This window comes from Delphinapterus leucas, chromosome 11, assembly GCF_059928025.1.
Source record: "Delphinapterus leucas isolate spDelLeu-1000000601 "Yukka" chromosome 11, BTC_Dleu_Yukka2, whole genome shotgun sequence".
Taxonomy (NCBI): Eukaryota; Metazoa; Chordata; class Mammalia; order Artiodactyla; family Monodontidae; genus Delphinapterus; species Delphinapterus leucas.
The window spans coordinates 53,406,222-53,425,716 of NC_143139.1; the positions used below are offsets into that span (position 1 = coordinate 53,406,222).

The following is a 19,495-nucleotide window of genomic DNA, read 5'->3' on the forward strand; positions in this document are numbered from 1 at the left end:
ATAGCATTTATTTCGTGTTGACAGTTGCTAGGCAGAAAAGTTAATGTTTTCACTCATCTGTTTTTCTGTTTTTGTTTATCTAGATTAAAAAAATGTTTTTTCTTCCTTATGTTACAGTCTTGGCCCTTTAGTGAGTAAAGTGAAAGAATACCAAGTAGAGACAATTGTAGATACCCTCTGCACTAACATGCTTTCTGATAAGGAGCAACTTCGAGATATTTCGAGTATTGGCCTTAAAACAGTAATTGGAGAACTCCCTCCAGCTTCCAGTGGTAAGCAAGAATGCTTTTTTCTCCTATTTCCCTTTTATAAATGGAGGTATTTCTCCTCCACCGTTTTGGGTTTTTTTCCTCCTGACCAGGGAGGGAGAGAGGTATCTATCCCTAAAAGATCTTTGTAAAAAAAAGTCCGGAGTCTTATTTTTGCTTAAAAATATTATTTTGATTGAATTTAAGTATCTCTTTGGAATACCAGTTCTGAAGGATTTTTATGTTGGAATAAGATTTTATATTGTATTAAATGTGACTTGCAGAATAGAGTTAAAGCCAGCCTATGCAATGAGAGAAAAGATAACCAAAATCATGAGTTATTTCTGATTAGCTTTCTATTTTCAGTGTTAATTTTGCTTTGCTTTAGAATTTATGATGTAAAACTTAGCACCATTAAGACAGCTGTGAAAGAGTTCAGTTTACTAGTATCTTTAATTAAGGCTGAGCCTTTTATAGCTACTTATAATTTTTTTAAAATTTAAAACTACAATTAACGAATTTGTCAAGTAATTAGCTTTTGACCTCTGACAGATGTTTATGTAATGTAAGTTTTAGAATTTGTCTTGACTGCCAAGCTACAGGCTAAAATTTCAGGCTAAAGTTACTGTCTCATCTGCAAATGGGGTGAAATTACTCTCTTTCATGGAAAGAGGTATATTGGTAATAATGTAGTCTTAGTATGTAGTTTTCACTCATTTACTTAATAAATATTTATTATTCTCTATGCTAGGTATCATGCAAGATAGTGCGTGTATATTATTTCACTGTCTAAAAATGTCAGTCATATGGGAGGTCTTAAATGTAGATTGTTGATAAGGGAACTGAAATTCAGAGATTAAGTTAATTCATCCAAAGTTTTGATTACCTGGTTGGATGAAGATTCATACCCATTATCTTTTAATCCAAAGGTGATGGTTTTTTTTCACTGTATCATGCCAATGTTACTTTATTTCACCAACTCTGAAGTATGTTATTTATAGTTGTATTAGCTACATTGATATTTTCCTCATTTTTTCCCTCTCATTGAAACATGTTTGTTTTTAGCTGATTTCTGGCTCTAACAAGAATTCTATTAACCATTCAGATTTTTACTTTCACAGTTTCTTGTTTCCTTTTTTTTCTCCCTGGTCAGTAACAACACAGATCTACTTTAAAATAGCCATAATCTTTATTGATGAGTCTCCTGGAACAACATTTCTACTTTGTTTGGATTGGAAAGGATCTTATTAGTTTACTAGTAAAGAGGACTTAAATAGAGAAAAATGTCATCACTGCTTTCCAATCTAGAGGTGTAAGCACTACAGTTACTATTAGCTCCATAGCTGGCATTCGTGCCAGTGCACAGAAATAGTTGTCCAGTAGACTTTACTGAATCGATACTGTTTTCCCTGTGTCGTGTACTCCTGCAGCGGGGTCTGATTCTTATGTCTAATAAATTATTTGATTGAAAAACAACCTGTTTTGAAACATGTTTTTCTTCTTTAAGATTTTTTTTGATGTGGACCATTTTTAAAGTTTTTATTGAATTTTTTACAATATTGCTTCTGTTTTATGTTTTGGTTTTTTGGCCTCGAGGCATGTGGGATCTTAGCTCCCCAACCAGGAATCGAACCCGTGCCACCTGCGTTGGAAGGCGAAGTCTTAACCACTGGACCGCCAGGGAAGTCCCTTGAAACATATTTTTCTGACATGGATCTCTTGAGTCAGTTTTAAAATCAAGTTTAGAGTTGCTGAGTATTTGCTAACTAGCATGAATATAAGGTGGAATTCAACATACTTGCCTTGAAATCATAATCGGTTTCTTATTCATGCAGGCTCTGCATTAGCTGCTAATGTATGTAAAAAGATTACTGGGCGTCTTACCAGTGCAATAGCAAAGCAGGAAGATGTCTCTGTTCAGCTAGAAGCCTTGGATATTATGGCTGATATGTTGAGCAGGTAAACATGACTTGTTTGTATTATTTATAATACAAATATTTGTGCATTTATTAAGAACCCTTTCGGATAAATATAATAAAACTTGGTCTAAAATTATTCATGTTTAAATTGTGTCTGTTTTATAAATGTGTGTGGTTAGGAGTGAGGGAAGAAAAAACTAATTATATTATCATGTAACACTGCATAGCAAGCATATTTCTTGTAGTTTTGAAAAATAATAAAATTTGTGACTTAAACATTTCAGCAGAGTTTTTATATTTTGTTTTACTCTTTGATGTTCTTGAATACAATGATCTACTTGGATAAGGAGATGTGCTGGTAGGAGTGGCAAGTTTTCCAGTTAAAATAATGCTGGTATTCTTCAGCAGCCATGTTTTTTTAGAGCATGTGTTGTGAGGGTGGAAGGAACTTGGCTTTATATATTTGTTGCTTTTCTACTTTTCCTCTGGAAGTCAAACTTGGGAATATAGAAAGAGATCTAAGCAACTCCAAGGGGGAAGTAACCTTAAAAGACCTGTCAGCATCAGTTTGTCCCTGATTCTTATAATCATTATACGTCATTATTATTTGTCTGTTATTTGTGGCTAATTCACTTGAACTTGAAAATAATCAAGTGCCTTCATGTGGTACAAATATATAGTAAAAGTGAAGAGCTATCATCCTAGCCCACACAGAGCTTATACTTTGCTATAGGAGGTAAGAACACAAATGGCTATAATGTAAGGCAGAATTGGACTAAATATTAACGGAGAGTATAGTGTATTTGGGGGTTTAAAATGGAAGGATCCAAGAAAGTTTGTTATGGAAACAGTGGCATTTGAATTTAGTTTTGAAAAGTGGGTAGGGCACAGGTGTCTATGTTTAAACATAGAATATATCAGAATATGTAAGTAGTCTTGAGTTGGGAAACATTGTATTCTAATTTTCCAGAATATAGAATGAATAGAAAAGTGGTAGGAGATCATTTTGATACATTGGAGTCTTGTTGAGGAGGGTGAGGAATTTATGCTTAATTTGATAAGTAGTGAAAATTCAGTTAGACTTTTTTTTTTTTTTTTTTTTTGTGATACATGGGCCTCTCACCGTTGTGGCCTCTCCCATTGCAGAGCACAGGCTCCGGACGCGCAGGCTCAGCGGCCATGGCTCACGGGCCCAGCCGCTTCGCGGCATGTGGGATCTTCCTGGACCAGGGCACGAACCCGTGTCCCCTGCCTTGGCAGGCAGACCCTCAACCACTGCGTCACCAGGGAAGCCCCTCAGTTAGACCTTTTGTCCTGTGTGTGACTTGATCACTAGCACTGTCCTGGCAGGACACAGACGTTTGACTGCTATTGAGTCATTGAACTGCACATGTGAAATGATTTGAAAGAGAGGGTTGGACCAACAAGATCGTTGAAACTTAGTGTGTAGATTTGTAGAGGAAAGACAATAGGGAGAAGGGGTAATCAAGAGATGGTCAGAGGGCAGACATTTCAGTAGTACTTGGACATTTTGTATTTATTTGTTTTCTTTTTATTTTATTTTAAGGCAAGGAGGACTTCTTGTTAATTTCCATCCTTCAATTCTGACCTGTCTGCTCCCCCAGTTGACCAGCCCTAGACTTGCAGTGAGGAAAAGAACCATTATTGCTCTTGGCCATCTGGTTATGAGCTGTGGAAATATAGTTTTTGTTGATCTTATTGAACATCTGTTGTCAGAGTTGTCCAAAAATGATTCCATGTCAACAACAAGAACCTACATACAATGTATTGCTGCTATTAGTAGGCAAGCTGGTCATAGAATAGGTAAGAAATATTTATGTATTGAAAAGTTTTCTTTAAAAAATATTAACGAATGTTTATAAGAACTAATATGCTTTTCTTAGGTGAATACCTTGAGAAGATAATTCCTTTGGTGGTAAAATTTTGTAATGTAGATGACGATGAATTAAGAGAGTACTGCATTCAAGCCTTTGAATCATTTGTGAGAAGGCAAGTTTTTAAGATCTATATTTTTCAAATAAAAATTTTTCTTAATAGAGTAATAATTAAGATGTAGATTAGGTGGGTGAGGAGAAATGGGTTTTAATGACAGCTGGGATTGAGTTTTGGATTTCAAATGTGTTTTAATTAAGTTTTTATTAAATAATAACTGATAACCAATACAGTATTTGAAGTGAATATCATCTTTATTTTAAAATACAATCCTTACGTTTATTTTGAAATGTTTCCTTCTTATTGTTAGGACTTTTCTTAAAGAGCTTGGGAAAGGTATTTATAATTGTCTTTCAGTTTACTTTAATGATGTAGTCTTTATCCTGAGAGAGTACCAGGATAAATTAATTATCTGGTCAGAAATGTATACTAGTGAGTTTCATCTCTCTTCAACAGTTTTTGAGATGTGTTACAGCCATTTTGCTAGGGCAGTGATTCTCAGTTTTGGAACCTTGGTTCTAATAATAAAAACTGTATTTATGTACAAGAAGGCCATACTGGCTAAGTAGTGAGATTTGGGGTTTTTTTTTTTGCTTTTGGCTAGAGTTGACAGTGTAGTAGCACAGTGTCTTGAGACTTCACTGTTGTTATTTGCAGTAATTATAAGTAGTTATTTGCCACTCGTGGTTTTTGATAAGGAGCTTTTATAGTCATATCAGATTGTTAAAATCAGAAATTGTGGGATGCATTTCTGTCCTTTTAATTGAGAAATACAAATTATTTCTTTATTGTTGGGCATTTATTATATGTTCTGTCTTTTCTCAACATAAAGTTAGAAGACCAAGCCTAGATGAATGTACACTGGCATTTTCTCCAATAATCCTAGTTACTGAAGATACATTTATCTGGGCTTGGTGTTATAGCCGTGTGTTGAGAAGATAGAGCGTATACAGATTTCTCTGTGTGACCCCACACTAACTACGTCATACCATTTATTATAGGAATCATCTGACTTCAGAGATGTTAAAGTATGGGGGGGGGTGTGGAGTTCACCTTAAAATTGATTAAATAAGAGTAATTTGAAAAGTAAATCTTTTTTAAAACATGAAGTTAGTGGGAGGGAAAGATGAAGGATCATTGGTGTTGAGGGCTGGAAACCACTTTCCTATACTATGTTAAAGGGAAGGGAAAAATATCTGGTAATAAAGCAAAATTGGCAGATACTGAATCAAGGAGAAAAGTATAATTATTCAAGGCAGCTTTTGTTTTTTTCTTCAGATGTCCTAAGGAAGTATATCCTCATGTTTCTACCATTATAAATATATGTCTTAAGTATCTTACTTATGATCCAAATTATAATTATGATGATGAAGATGAAGATGAAAATGCCATGGATGCAGATGGTGGTGATGATGATGACCAAGGTATTTCAAATTAAGTAGAAGGAATTTGTTACATTTTCATGAAAGACCCAGTGTTATAGATGGAGGTGATTCTTACCCAGGTTGTGCTGTGTTTGTTTGTTTGTTTGCTTATGATAGTGAAAGTGGAAATAACCACAATATTCAACAAGAGCAAATTGATTAAAAAAATTATGGGGCATCCATGTATTGAACTGCTATGCAACATGTTCAAAATCATGTTCCTGTTAAAGCAGTTAATAAGTTGAATGAAAAGTGGGTAGCAAAAATTACTGTCCCAGTTTTATTTTTTTAAACATGGTGAAAAAAATGTTACTAGTGTTTTTCTCTTGGCAAGCAATTATAAGTGACTTTTGTTCTTTATTTTTCAAATTTTCTACAAAGTGTTTTTGTAAGGAGGGAAATGAATGTTATTTTAAAAATTGTACCTATAGATAACATATTCATAGCAGTTTGGTTGGTTTCATAGTTACTTTAATGAGAAATCCTAAATATTGTTTGAGGCTCCATTTAACTTTCATGAATAATTTAAGCATTTCTGAGGCTCGTATGATTGATGTCATTGTGCTGTGATTTGTGGTATTTACTCTGGAAAGGAGTAGCACTTCAAGGACACAGGGTTGCTCATGTTTAGTTGTTTCTGCTAGTATTAAAAGAATCATAATAGAAATGTTTAAGTTATTGGGTATATGCATCGGTGGATTTCCTGTTAGTTATACTTTTAAGTTTGATTCTTTGAATGAATTTAGGTAATGACTTTGCTCTAAAGTCTGTAGTAATTTCATCCATCTTTTTTTTTTAAAAAAAGGGTGGAAAAAACCTCTCTTAATCCCATTTTAGAGTCAAGCAGGTACTGCCCAATTTCTCTACACTACAACAGAACTCTTCAAAAGAATGAATGCTCTCCAACTCCTTTTTTCCTCTTTTCTCTTAAATCCAGTCTTCCAGTGATTGCCAGTGACCTCAAATGTTTGAGTCTGCCTATTCCTCAGTTCTCAGCAGCATTTCTGTATTTAACTTCCAGGATACCACACCCTCCTATCTTTGTGATTACTCCTTTTCAGTCTCTGTGCTGGTTCCTCTTCATCACCCTGACCACTATACTTTGGAGTATTTCCGGGCTTAGTCCTTGACTTCTCTGTTATGTTCTTATGATCTTGTTGATTTCATCTAGTCTCTTAGCTTTAATATCAATATGCTGAAAAGCCAAATTTTACCTTTATCCCAGACCTTTCCTGTGAATTCCAGGTTCATATATGCAACTGCTTAACTGATTTACTGCTTAGATGTCTAAAATATCTTCTCTCCGCCCTTCCCCCACTGCCTGCCCGAACCTGTTTCTTCTTTAGACTTCTCCATCTCAGAATGGCACCTCCATTCTTCTTAGTTTTTCAGGCCAAAAACTTTGGGGTTATACCTGATCGCTTCTTTTACACACCCTCCTCATCCAGTCTCCCATCTCAGGGCTTTCCCCTTACTTCATACTCATATCTATCTCCCTTTGCAGCATTTTTATTTTCTTCATTACACCTAATCATTTTCTGATACACTGAAATTATTTTCTACCGTACCAGGATGTAAGCTTCATGAAGGAAGAGATTTTATTTTAGTCTTTCTTTATCAGTTGCTTTATCCCAGTGCCTAGGACAGTGCTTGACACACATTAGACACTCAGTAAATGTGTTATATTAACGAAGGGAAACCTTAGCTTATAATAGGAATATCCTTTGAAAAAAGGAGTAGCATTTTATGTTCCAGATTTTTTGATTGTTGGTTTTTTTAGTGTGGTAAGTACCAATGTTGAATAACAAACCAGGTCCTTTGGCTGCTTTATCAGGTACATGGATTATACCTAATAAATATCTTTTTATCATAGTGTTATTGTAACTTATAAAACCAACATAATTTTCGTGATTAAGCTGTTTAATTTTTTATAACCTTTAAGTATATTCCTGTAAAGTAATTCCTATAGTTGGGTTGCCATTGGAAATTTTTCATTTATTTATGTGCTTTAAAATAATCTATTTGGTAGTACACCCTATAATTTTTCTTCAAATAGGTATTGGTGAATAAATCAAACGCCTTGGTTTAGCAGTATTTGGTTGGGTTTTACTATAAACTGCTAAGATGAAATTAAGTAAGGCTTCTGGAGATTGGAAAATTTTCCAAGGCATAGTTGGCTACATTTAGCTGTCACTAAGCTAATTGGAATATAAGCCAAAGAAGTGATGATATCTTTTTTCTGCCACTGAGGAATCATTTCAGGACTATAGTTCTTATATCTAAGAATAACGAAATTATTGTTAGTAATTTTAGACTGTCCTGAGAACTGCTAATATGTAGGCCATCCTCCTGACTTCATGTTACCCAACTGATTCGGCTTGATGTTGTTAGAAGGAAATAATTTTCAGAGATTTCACACACACAAAAGTTAGCAAGAATAGTAAGTGAGAGAGAATTGTTAATGCTTATGCTTGGAATATTGCTTTAATGTTTAACAGGAGTTTGGAGAAGCTGGTGCTCTGTTATGTGGGCAGAATTTTCTTGTTATAATTGAGAAAGTATAGTTTATTTAAGCTGTATTAAGATAATATCTTGAAAGGCTGAGAATATGCATATTCGTTCCTAATAGCCCATCAACAAATTTAGTGAAAAGCCTTGTAGTCACAAAGAAAGCTGATGTCAGGATTCTTTTTCTCCCCTGAAAAATTAGTTTCACAGCATGACCTGGGATTGGTGATCATTCTTTTTATCACATCATCTATATCACAAATCTATTTTATAGTTTATCTTATAAACTCCCCAGTTTGTTTGATTTTCCTGTAGTGTCAAGTGAATCTTTTGAATTGAACTTCTATTCACATTATTTTAAAAGGCTGGGACATTTATGATTTTACAAATATTTATAATCTGAAGAAGTTTAATATGTTGATAAATGATTTTAAAGAGTTAATAAGCAGCTCATTACCCATAAATGAGAAAATGTTTAACAAATTAAAAACGCAATCAGATAATTTTTCTTTAGAGGTTTGTTTATGTGTAAATTTTTATAAGTAAATTCTGCCTCCGATTTAAGTACTAGTTCTTTTTAAGCCTATCTATTGCCGTATATCTTAGTGGAAAGTTAGAAAACTATCTTAGTTGTGAATATCAGTTCACTTTCTATATTAAACCTTTCTTACGATTAATAGCCTGTTAACATTAAAACTTCTCTTTAGGGAGTGATGATGAATACAGTGACGATGATGACATGAGTTGGAAAGTGAGACGTGCAGCTGCTAAGTGCTTGGATGCTGTAGTTAGCACAAGGCATGAAATGCTTCCAGAATTCTACAAGACCGTCTCTCCCGCACTGATATCCAGATTTAAAGAGCGTGAAGAGAATGTAAAGGCAGATGTTTTTCATGCATACCTTTCTCTTTTGAAGCAAACTCGTCCTGTGCAAAGTTGGCTGTGTGACCCTGATGCAATGGAACAGGGAGAAACACCTTTAACAATGCTTCAGAGTCAGGTCAGTTTAAAAGCGTGTTTTAAAAGTCATGCTAATAAATGTGATCTTTTAAAGTGGTGTTTTTATATGGAAATATGAGTTCCAGAATAGCTTTAGAGAAACAGTTCTGGGATGTGTTTGTATAGTAGTTTATGGATGCTCATATTACATTACTTGTAAATAATTTATTCTGATCGAAGTTTTCTTGATTCTTCCTGGCTAAACAATATTAGCTTTAAGATTCAGTGAAGTAGTCTTTATCTTTGATTAATGGAGAAGTCTTAGGGCAGTGGAATTAGACAACTTGTGTTCATAGCTTCCTTCCCTCCTAATTTAGCTGTGTGATCTTGGACAAGTTATTTAGACATTTTATTAAGCCTCACTTTTCTCATTTGTAGTAAGGGTTTACTTAGAACTGTCTACCCAAGGTAGAGATGATATGATCTATGTAAACATACAGTGAAGCCTGCTACATAGTATTTATATATACCAGCTATTGTTATTGATAAAATACATATTATTTTCACTTGAGGACATCTTTTCTAAGATCCTAAATGTTAGCTCTGTATAGCCCCCATTTGTTGAATATTTAGTACGTGCTAGGTATTTTCCTATCTTATATGCAGTCTCTACAGCAGCCCTATGGGGTACATATTTGTCCATTTTTGTAGATTACAAAACAGATGTTGAGAGGGACTAAACAACTAAACCAGAGGAGGGGATGTACATGCCATATCTATCTTGTTTTCAAGTAGTAAAAATTTTAAAAGTTTGTGGTGAACTTAAAGGTGAACACTGAAGATTAATTGTAGAAGGAAAAGATAAAGTGTATGGAGGACATAAGCAATTGACTAAGTATATGGAAAGCAGATAAAAATCACAGGAAATTTTGATGATGCTGTGGTGAATTAATTAGATAGATGTTTTCTTTTGCCTCTAGTTCTCTCACATCATTGTTCGATATGGTATGTGTCTGTATCCTGGCATCCATAAGATTTATTGGTAAATTCCCTGTTGAGGATTTACTGACTGACATTAGGAAGTTTAGAAGCAGATGTCTTTGAATCTTGTTCCTGCCACTTGTAACTACATTTGAAGTGAGGTTGAGTTCATTGTAACAGCCAACGAAAAGCAAACACAAGGACCCATTTAATGGTTTCTTTTCTATAATTTGTCTTTTTTCTTTAATTGCTTGTATGTGCTATTTCAGTTTCAAAAACCATTTATAAATTATGCTCCTAAAGTTTTGGTTGAAAATTATTTTATTGTTTAGATCTCTATTTAGTCTTGTGCATTTCATAAGTAAAATTAATCAAGGAAGACTTTTGTTGCTCTGTAGAAAGCTAATGATAGCTTTTCTCTGCTCTCTTATTTATCAGTTATCAAGCAAATATAGTTTCAAGAGAACATATATAGTAGATGCAACAAAGTTTGTATTGTACAAATTGTTGACAGTTAGTGGAATTAGGAATTTGACCAAAAAAATTCTTCCATTTGTCCCCAGCCCCTGTAATTTGTGTTAAGTGTACTGGGGAAGTACCAGTAGCTGAACCAGCTAATGAGCACTTGATAATTACAGGTTCCCAACATTGTTAAAGCTCTGCACAAACAGATGAAAGAAAAAAGTGTGAAGACCCGACAGTGTTGTTTTAACATGTTAACTGAACTGGTAAATGTATTACCTGGGGCCCTAACACAACACATTCCTGTACTTGTACCAGGTATGAAAGAAATAGTAAATCACTTTTGGGACTTATTATAGACTTTATTAAGACTTAGATAAGCTTAAATAATTGTTTCCTTGAAAAGGATAATTTGTGACAACTTTGCACATGTAACTAACTTTTTTACAGAACCATTGAATACCTAAAGTTAAAAGTTTAAAATCGTACCCTAAAATTTTTTACTTTAATATTTATCATAGCTTGTGGAATTTCGACTGCTTTAGAGATAATATATAGTGGGAACTTTAGCAATCTTTTAGGGATTCGTTTTAAATTTTAAAACTAGCTTTAAATTCATAAAGGTGCCATGGATAAAAATACTGGATTTTTCTTTTTTGGTTGGGTTTTAGGAATCATTTTCTCACTGAATGATAAATCAAGCTCATCAAATTTGAAGATTGATGCTTTATCCTGTCTATATGTAATCCTCTGTAACCACTCTCCTCAAGTCTTCCATCCTCATGTTCAAGCTTTGGTCCCTCCAGTGGTGGCTTGTGTTGGAGATCCATTTTACAAGATTACATCTGAAGCGCTTCTTGTTACTCAACAGCTTGTCAAAGTAATTCGTCCTTTAGATCAGCCTTCCTCGTTTGATGCGACTCCTTACATCAAAGATCTATTTACCTGCACCATTAAGAGGTTAAAAGCAGCTGACATTGATCAGGAAGTCAAGGAAAGGGCTATTTCCTGTATGGGACAAATTATTTGCAACCTTGGAGACAATTTGGGCTCTGACTTGCCTAATACCCTTCAGATTTTCTTGGAGAGACTGAAGAATGAGATTACGCGGTTAACTACAGTGAAGGCGTTGACACTGATTGCTGGGTCGCCTTTGAAGATAGATTTGAGGCCCGTCCTGGGAGAAGGGGTTCCTATCCTTGCTTCATTTCTCAGGAAAAACCAGAGAGCTTTGAAACTGGGTACCCTTTCTGCTCTAGATATTCTAATTAAAAACTATAGTGATAGCCTGACAGCTGCCATGATTGATGCAGTTCTAGATGAGCTCCCACCTCTTATCAGCGAAAGTGATATGCATGTTTCACAGATGGCTATCAGTTTTCTTACCACACTGGCAAAAGTGTATCCCTCCTCCCTTTCAAAGATAAGTGGATCCATTCTCAATGAACTTATTGGACTTGTTAGATCACCTTTATTGCAAGGGGGAGCTCTTAGCGCCATGCTAGACTTTTTCCAAGCTCTGGTTGTCACTGGAACAAATAATCTAGGATACATGGATTTGTTGCGCATGCTGACTGGTCCAGTTTATTCTCAGAGCACAGCTCTTACTCATAAGCAGTCTTATTATTCCATTGCCAAATGTGTAGCTGCTCTTACTCGAGCATGCCCTAAAGAAGGACCAGCTGTAGTGGGTCAGTTTATTCAAGATGTCAAGAACTCGAGGTCTACAGATTCTATTCGCCTCTTAGCTCTACTTTCTCTTGGAGAAGTTGGGCATCATATTGACTTAAGTGGGCAGCTGGAACTAAAATCTGTCATATTAGAAGCCTTCTCATCTCCTAGCGAAGAAGTCAAATCAGCTGCATCCTATGCATTAGGCAGCATTAGTGTGGGCAACCTTCCTGAATATCTGCCATTTGTCTTACAAGAAATAACCAGTCAACCCAAAAGGCAGTATCTTCTGCTTCATTCCTTGAAGGAAATTATTAGCTCTGCATCAGTGGTGGGCCTTAAACCATATGTTGAAAACATCTGGGCCTTATTGCTAAAGCACTGTGAGTGTGCAGAAGAAGGAACCAGAAATGTTGTTGCTGAATGTCTAGGCAAACTCACTCTAATTGATCCAGAAACTCTCCTTCCACGGCTTAAGGGGTATTTAATATCAGGTGGGTACCTAGATTTTCTTATCTAAAAAAATTTTGTTTATTCGCAGTTGTTGCCTGGAAAGATTGCTAATGCTGAAGTTAAAACATTTCTGTATCTTGTTATATGTAGAACCTATTGCCTTATGTTATTGATATGGAGCCATATTCAAATGACACCTTGTTGTTTAAAAGGATAAAGAGTGTAGTTAGATAATGATTAAATAAATCTGTTGTAGTTTCTAGTGTTTAATGTATTTTAATGTTACTCTTGTCTTAATGTGGGACAGATGTCTCTTGAATTAATATAGCCAGAGGAGCTTGCTAGAATTAATTACAGTACTAAAATTGGTGAACTAACCTGGTTCAAATGAAAGATTCTAGAAGAGTTTTCAGATTACCAGTGTCAACCCCTGTTGTCCCAGGAGAAGATACTAAAGGCTGTTCATCCTTAGAAATTGCTTTCATTTTTAATAAAAATCTTCACAGTCATGTAGTGGTTTAACCAGTTCCCTTTTGTGAGGGATAGAGCCTCCACTGCTGGTCTCGCAGGCTGCCTCCTTCCTGGTAGAAATTGTTCCTTTTGAAATCTAATGGAATTACGTTTCATAAGATGAGTAAACTTTGCTTCATTAGTATCCTGGAAGTAATAAGAAATACCCCTCTTGACCAAAGAGAGGTGTTTTTTTTTTGTTTTTTATTATTTTTGGCTGTGTTGGGTCTTCTTTGTGGTGTGCGGGCTTCTCACTGCGGTGGCTTGTCTTGTTGCAGAGCACGGGCTCTAGGCACGCGGGCTTCAGTAGTTGTGGCACATGGGCTCAGTAGCTGTGGCTCGCGGGCTCTAGAGCACAGGCTCAGTAGTTGTGGCGCATGGGCTTGGTTGCTCTGTGGCATGTGGGATCTTCCCGGACCAGGGCTCGAACCCGTGTCCTCTGCATTGGCAGGCAGGTTCTTAAGCACTGCGCCACCAGGGAGCCCAACCAAAGAGAGTTTTAAGGAATTAAAGACCCTGGTGTTATTTGAAGTGGTTTGAAAATGATAAAGGTGTCCATGGATTTTAGTTGACTTAAATACCAATAGACTTAAAATTTATTTTTAATTAGGCTCATCATATGCCCGAAGCTCAGTGGTTACAGCTGTGAAGTTTACTATTTCTGATCATCCACAGCCTATTGACCCCCTATTAAAGAACTGCATAGGTAAGTGGAAATGAAGATGAATATAGTGAATAACTAGTTAATAGTTAACTGTCACAAAACGAATCATTTCAATAGCTAAATATATCACCAAGGAACTAAAATGCTTTTAAGGGTCTGGTAATTCTTTCATAAAAAAAATAATTTTGCAAATAGCTGAAATTTAGTAAATATGCTAGGATGTCTTTAAAGTCAACTACACATTCGATAATCATATTTTGGGAATGACGTAAAGTAAACTAATGGGTAAAGGAAAAAGATATATGATCTATCTGACTAATCTGAAGTTCTTCCCAGTTGTAAATGAATCACATTTGAGCTTGTGATGGCCCCAGTTCTTCGTTATTACTTGTATCTCTCCAGCTCCCAAGGGGATCTTTGGAGGCTTTTAAATTTAAGGTAGAAATTTAAGAATAAAAAAGATAATTCTTGTGGTAATTAGTTCTACCAACCTAAGAGGAGCTATCCAAGAAAGAAAAGGGCCATCTCTTTCTATGAAGACAAGAATTAGCTTTTTAGTGTTATTTTCCATGATTTTATAACTTCCCTGTGTTGTTTTCATCATCAGTTTTCCTAGAGCTTTTAGTAACTAAACTCTCTGGTGTTTTCTTGAAGACAAGAATGGGGATACCAGCAGAGAGGATAGAGGGATATGGCAAAGAAGCTTTGCAGTTTCGTGCCATTTAAAAAACACAGTCTAAAAGAAAAGAACTACCGAAAGGGATTACCAATTCAGAGTAAGGGGGACATGGGGGATAAATGGGTGCCAGCGCTGAGACCTAGAATTAATTCAAAGAAAGTGTCTATCAGAAGATTCTTGCCTTTGTTCCCCTCGCCTCTTTTTGCTTTGATAGATTTACTCACATTTTTGTCATTGTACAAGATACAGCAAAGGAAGAGACCTGTGCCAGATCTTTAGAGACATCTTTCTAGGTTGACAACAGTCAACCAGTGTGCATCATTGGTATAGTTATTCAGTCAGATGATTATCATTCTGTTTGTTTAAAATTGAAATTCCTAGACCAAGTTGTTGGGGACCACTGATCCTAGACCACGTCACCATTTGTCTATCATAATAGCAACACTGTTTGTGCTTTACTGAAAGCAATTCACCATGATAGTAATTCTAAGCAAACAGAGGTGAGGAGGTTTAGTCTGGTACATTTAAATTCTTTTTGAACCCAAGCTACCTCTTAACCTTTTTTTGTAGTCAGGACTTTCCTGGGTGGTCAACCTTGAGTTTACCAACCTATGGTGTCTGAAGTATTTTTTTTCCCCCTCCCATTTCTTCAAATTGCTGTTGTGATACATTTAAGTCTTCTCATACCTTTTTTCCCCTGTGTATTCTAAAAGATTGCTTATGGTAGGGTTGAGATGACATAATGATGAGTAGCTCTGTGTGAATATCACATGTGTACCAGACACTGTGTTCAGTAATGTACGTATAAAATTCTCATTTTATAAACTGGGAAACTGAAGCTCTTGCCTACAGTAACTTGCCAGAAGTTGGTCATACAGTTGACAAGTGAAGCAGTGTGGATCACCGTCTGTATGACTCCAGAGATCTTTGCACTGTAATTTCTTTCCCCTGTGTGGAAGAACAACCAGACTTATATCTGTGTTTAAAGTGGCTAGGTGCTTTCTTTAGCTTTTTGTCCTATGGTAGGTTTCAGTTTCTTCCTTTTTGTATTCTTAGACCTCTTATCTATTTCTTGTTAAAGATAAAAATAGGCTTTGGGAGGCACATTTCTCCGTCATCTGATAAATTATATACTTGTTAACAGTATTCCATCTTTATCAGGCAGTGGATCTGTCCCCACCTTGCTTATCTTTTGAACTCAGGTTTTTAAATTTCACTTTTGGAAATTAAAATTTAAAGTAAATATAATGTAAACTTCGTCTGAGCATAAATTTATTTGACTTGTCCACAGCTGTATCCCCACTGCTTCATGCCATAAATGCTCAATAAATGTTTTTTGAATGAGTGAAAAAAAAATTCCATTTTTGTTGGTGCTTTTTTAGTGCAAGTACTAATTTTGAATTTTAAGGAGAATCATTCAAGTTACTAGGTCTTGTGGTTGCTGGCTCCATCACTTTTCTATGTCACCCACCTGTTAAATCAACTATCTATAAAAGTAATGGGGAGCTTTTGGGGCTCTCACTCCTTACCTTTTGCATTTAAAGGTGCTGAGAACAGGTTTATCAATTAAGTCCACTCACATTCAGACATAATAGTTTACCTGTTGTCAAAAGAAATTATATAGCTCACTTAGGATTTCATCATATTCCATGACCCACATTGAAGGAGTAACAATAATAAACTGTCAATTTAGGAAAGTAATATAATGCATATTTTAAGCTTACCATAGCTCTTGCTTCTCTTTCAATTTTTCAGGTGATTTCCTAAAAACTTTGGAAGACCCAGATTTGAATGTAAGAAGAGTGGCCTTGGTCACATTCAACTCAGCAGCACATAATAAGCCATCATTAATAAGGGATCTTCTAGATACTGTTCTTCCACATCTTTATAATGAAACAAAAGTTAGAAAGGAGCTTATAAGAGAGGTAAGTTAGATTGCACTGTTTACCTAAGCTTGTCTTTTACTTTCTAGTATATCTACATATTCTGTTTTATTTCAACAGGTAGAAATGGGTCCATTTAAGCATACAGTTGATGACGGCCTGGATATTAGAAAGGCAGCTTTTGAGTGTATGTACACACTTCTAGACAGTTGTCTGGATAGACTTGATATCTTTGAATTTCTAAATCATGTTGAAGATGGTTTGAAGGACCATTATGATATTAAGGTAAGATGTTTGTGCCTGTTTATAGAATGTTTTAGCAGAAGACTTTGCTAGTGACTTTCACCTTTGTAATCTACTCTTGTTATTAAGCGAGAAAGATTGGTTTGCTTGTCATGATTTTAGTGTGTTATAAACTAATATGCAAAAGTAATAGCGATGCAATGTGACATCAGTTGACATACAGGAAAAATCCAGAAACCTTTTCATTGGAGGAGGAAGTCAATATCAAGAGTTTTGTTAAAGGATAAGAGGAAGAACTGTTTTCAGATACACAAAGCAATCTGTAGAAGCAACCATAGAGAAATTATACTTCATGCTTCTTACGTTTAGAGCATGAACTTTGCTCATAACTGCTTTTTGTTTTCCTGTTTGCCTAAGTCCGTTTAAAATGTCAACTATAAAAGGGTGATTTGAAAAATCTTTTTCTTCTAGTCAGGACCTTTGGTCAAGCAGGGCAAAAGTGGTAGTTGAGCAGTAACTCATCCATACTATCAGAACTCCAGCTTTCACGTTTCCATAATGTAATATGGAATAACTTGACCCCTCCGGAACTCAATGAAAAGAGCCCTGAAAGAATAGGATCCTTTTATTTCTACAGTTTATGGTCTAAGAGAAAAGATTATGGGTTACTGGACTTTATGGATTAATCTGAATAAGCAGGCTTTTTGTTTTGTTTTTTTAGTGAAATTTGCAAAGACAGTAGAAACTTCTTATAAAGCTTTTCTTCTAGTTCAGTTATTTTCTTATTCACTGATTGTTCCATCTGGTGCACATGAGCTTTTTAAAAAATACTGAGTCTGTGGCCCTATCCCGATGAGTGAAGTAAAAATAGGTATATTTGTTAAGCTCCCCAGCTGTAATGTGTGGTCAGGATTGAGAACCACTCTTTTAGTTCTGTACTCTAGGACCGTGACCATCTGTCATGATAGATAAGGTAACTCTAGTACTTGTAGGTAAAATTCCTTAGACAAGATTTGAGGCAATTCTGTGTGATTCCAATGGCAGATTACATTAAAATGAAATTTAATGGTACAGGTTAGTCATTTTCCTTTCAAAAGCTTTGTCAGAATTTGGGATTTGTCTTTAGAAAATAATGCAAAATCTAAATTTTGTCTCTTTTATTCATAATAGATGCTCACATTTTTAATGTTGGTGAGACTCTCTACCCTTTGTCCAAGTGCAGTACTGCAGAGGTTGGACCGACTTGTTGAGCCATTACGTGCTACATGTACAACTAAGGTAATGTTGATGTCATTGATTTAGGCCAGACTTAGTATGTTCAGGATCCCTAGTTGATTCTATACTGTGGTTTTCCAAATTTAACTATGCTAGCACCCTTATGTAGCAGTTTGTTTCAAAAGTTAACTTATTATTCCTATTCCTCACTTCCTTCAAATGTGGATGTTTTAGAAAGCTTAGTACTGTTAAATGCTGTTCTTAAAAGTTTGTTATAACAATCTGACACATATTTTTAAAGTACTGATATGGGTTAAATAGTGTGATAGGGCCACAAAAGAGGAGGAAATGTTTAATTCTGGTGGAGGAGGGGGTGGGGGGGGGTCACAGAAGGCTTCATATGCACGTGACAGCATTTAAAATGCACCTTGAGAAGTCAGGATTGTTTTAGGTCCAGAAGGTGAAACAGGACTTTTCATACAAAAATAATTATATGAATTAAGGCACAGAGATGTCAGTACATGACATGTTTGAATAAACAAGGTAGCTAGAGGGGTAGTTTCTTGATAGAGGACAAAGTAGGACTTGCTAATAAGCAGATCCCACTCTTGGTTTTTATAATGGGCCTTGTATAGAATATTCCCTTAAAAGGAGATACATAGCTACTACTAAAAAGAAGTTTCAGAGCAACTCTGCTTGAAGAATAATGTGCCTTTTGGATCTATGAAAGAGTAGCTTTGCTTTATTTATATGTGCTTAAATTTTGTTTGTATAAGAACTGCCTTTTATAGCATGTAATATAAATTTACTCATTGTTACAGGTAAAAGCAAACTCAGTAAAGCAGGAGTTTGAAAAGCAAGATGAACTAAAGCGATCTGCCATGAGAGCAGTAGCAGCACTGCTAACCATTCCAGAAGCAGAGAAGAGTCCACTGATGAGTGAATTCCAGTCACAGATCAGTTCTAACCCTGAGCTGGCAGCCATCTTTGAAAGTATCCAAAAAGATTCGTCATCCACTAACTTGGAATCAATGGACACTAGTTAGATGTTGGTTCAACCTGGGGACCATTACATTGACCATATGATGCACTGAATTGACAGGTTAATCATAAGACATGGAAAGAGAAGTAAAGCTTCAAAATGTTCCACTTTTTTTTTTTCCTTCGTGGAGACAGTTTGACTTTCTTCCATTGTTGTTTTTGTAGCATTTATTTCAGAAATACGTATTTCCATAATCCAGAGGTTGTAAAACCACTAATGTTTTAGTGGTTAGGGCAACATTTAAAATGACATCTAAAAGTTAGGATTGATGGAGATAGGGTCCAGTATCTATTTACCCTGTAATGTTTAGGATTAAAATGTTAAAATTTTGTGACCATGAATTTTCTTTCTTTTATAAATTTTCTCTTATTTAAAAATCAAAAATTCTGCAAGACAAAAAACCATGTTTCTTTTTCTTGTATAACTTTTTGTTTCAGCAGCACAAATTGATTTTTAGCTGTGGCAGACAAGAATACCTGTGTAAGATTTGTTACATTTCGGAGGGGTTGGCAGTTTAAAAGAGATAATATCATTTTTTTTTAGGTATGGGGATTAACAGTATCCCTGTTGCGCACACTAATTTTGCATGAGCAAGTTTACAAATATGTATTGTCTGTAAAGCAGCATGTGCAGATTATTCATAATACAAAAGTAAAAATAAGTATTATTGTATTAGTGCAATTTTCAGATATTTATTTTTG

General features: G+C 35.4%; 1 protein-coding gene across 2 annotated transcripts in view; it reads left to right on the forward strand.

The window, feature by feature from the left end:
• Positions 1-19,128, forward strand: part of CAND1 (cullin associated and neddylation dissociated 1) — a 52,378-nt gene extending 33,250 nt beyond the window's left edge. For both annotated transcript variants that reach the window (XM_089920973.1, XM_022571598.3), the window contains 13 exons: positions 118-272; positions 2,084-2,207; positions 3,735-3,991; positions 4,072-4,177; positions 5,399-5,544; positions 8,760-9,052; positions 10,611-10,752; positions 11,106-12,599; positions 13,679-13,774; positions 16,167-16,336; positions 16,415-16,579; positions 17,708-17,815; positions 18,574-19,128. In XM_089920973.1, the coding sequence (XP_089777099.1) occupies positions 118-272; positions 2,084-2,207; positions 3,735-3,991; positions 4,072-4,177; positions 5,399-5,544; positions 8,760-9,052; positions 10,611-10,752; positions 11,106-12,599; positions 13,679-13,774; positions 16,167-16,336; positions 16,415-16,579; positions 17,708-17,815; positions 18,574-18,798 (3,481 nt within the window). In that variant the 3' untranslated portion in view covers positions 18,799-19,128. The remainder of the gene's footprint in view (positions 1-117; positions 273-2,083; positions 2,208-3,734; positions 3,992-4,071; positions 4,178-5,398; positions 5,545-8,759; positions 9,053-10,610; positions 10,753-11,105; positions 12,600-13,678; positions 13,775-16,166; positions 16,337-16,414; positions 16,580-17,707; positions 17,816-18,573) is intronic.
• Positions 19,129-19,495: the final 367 nt, after the last annotated feature.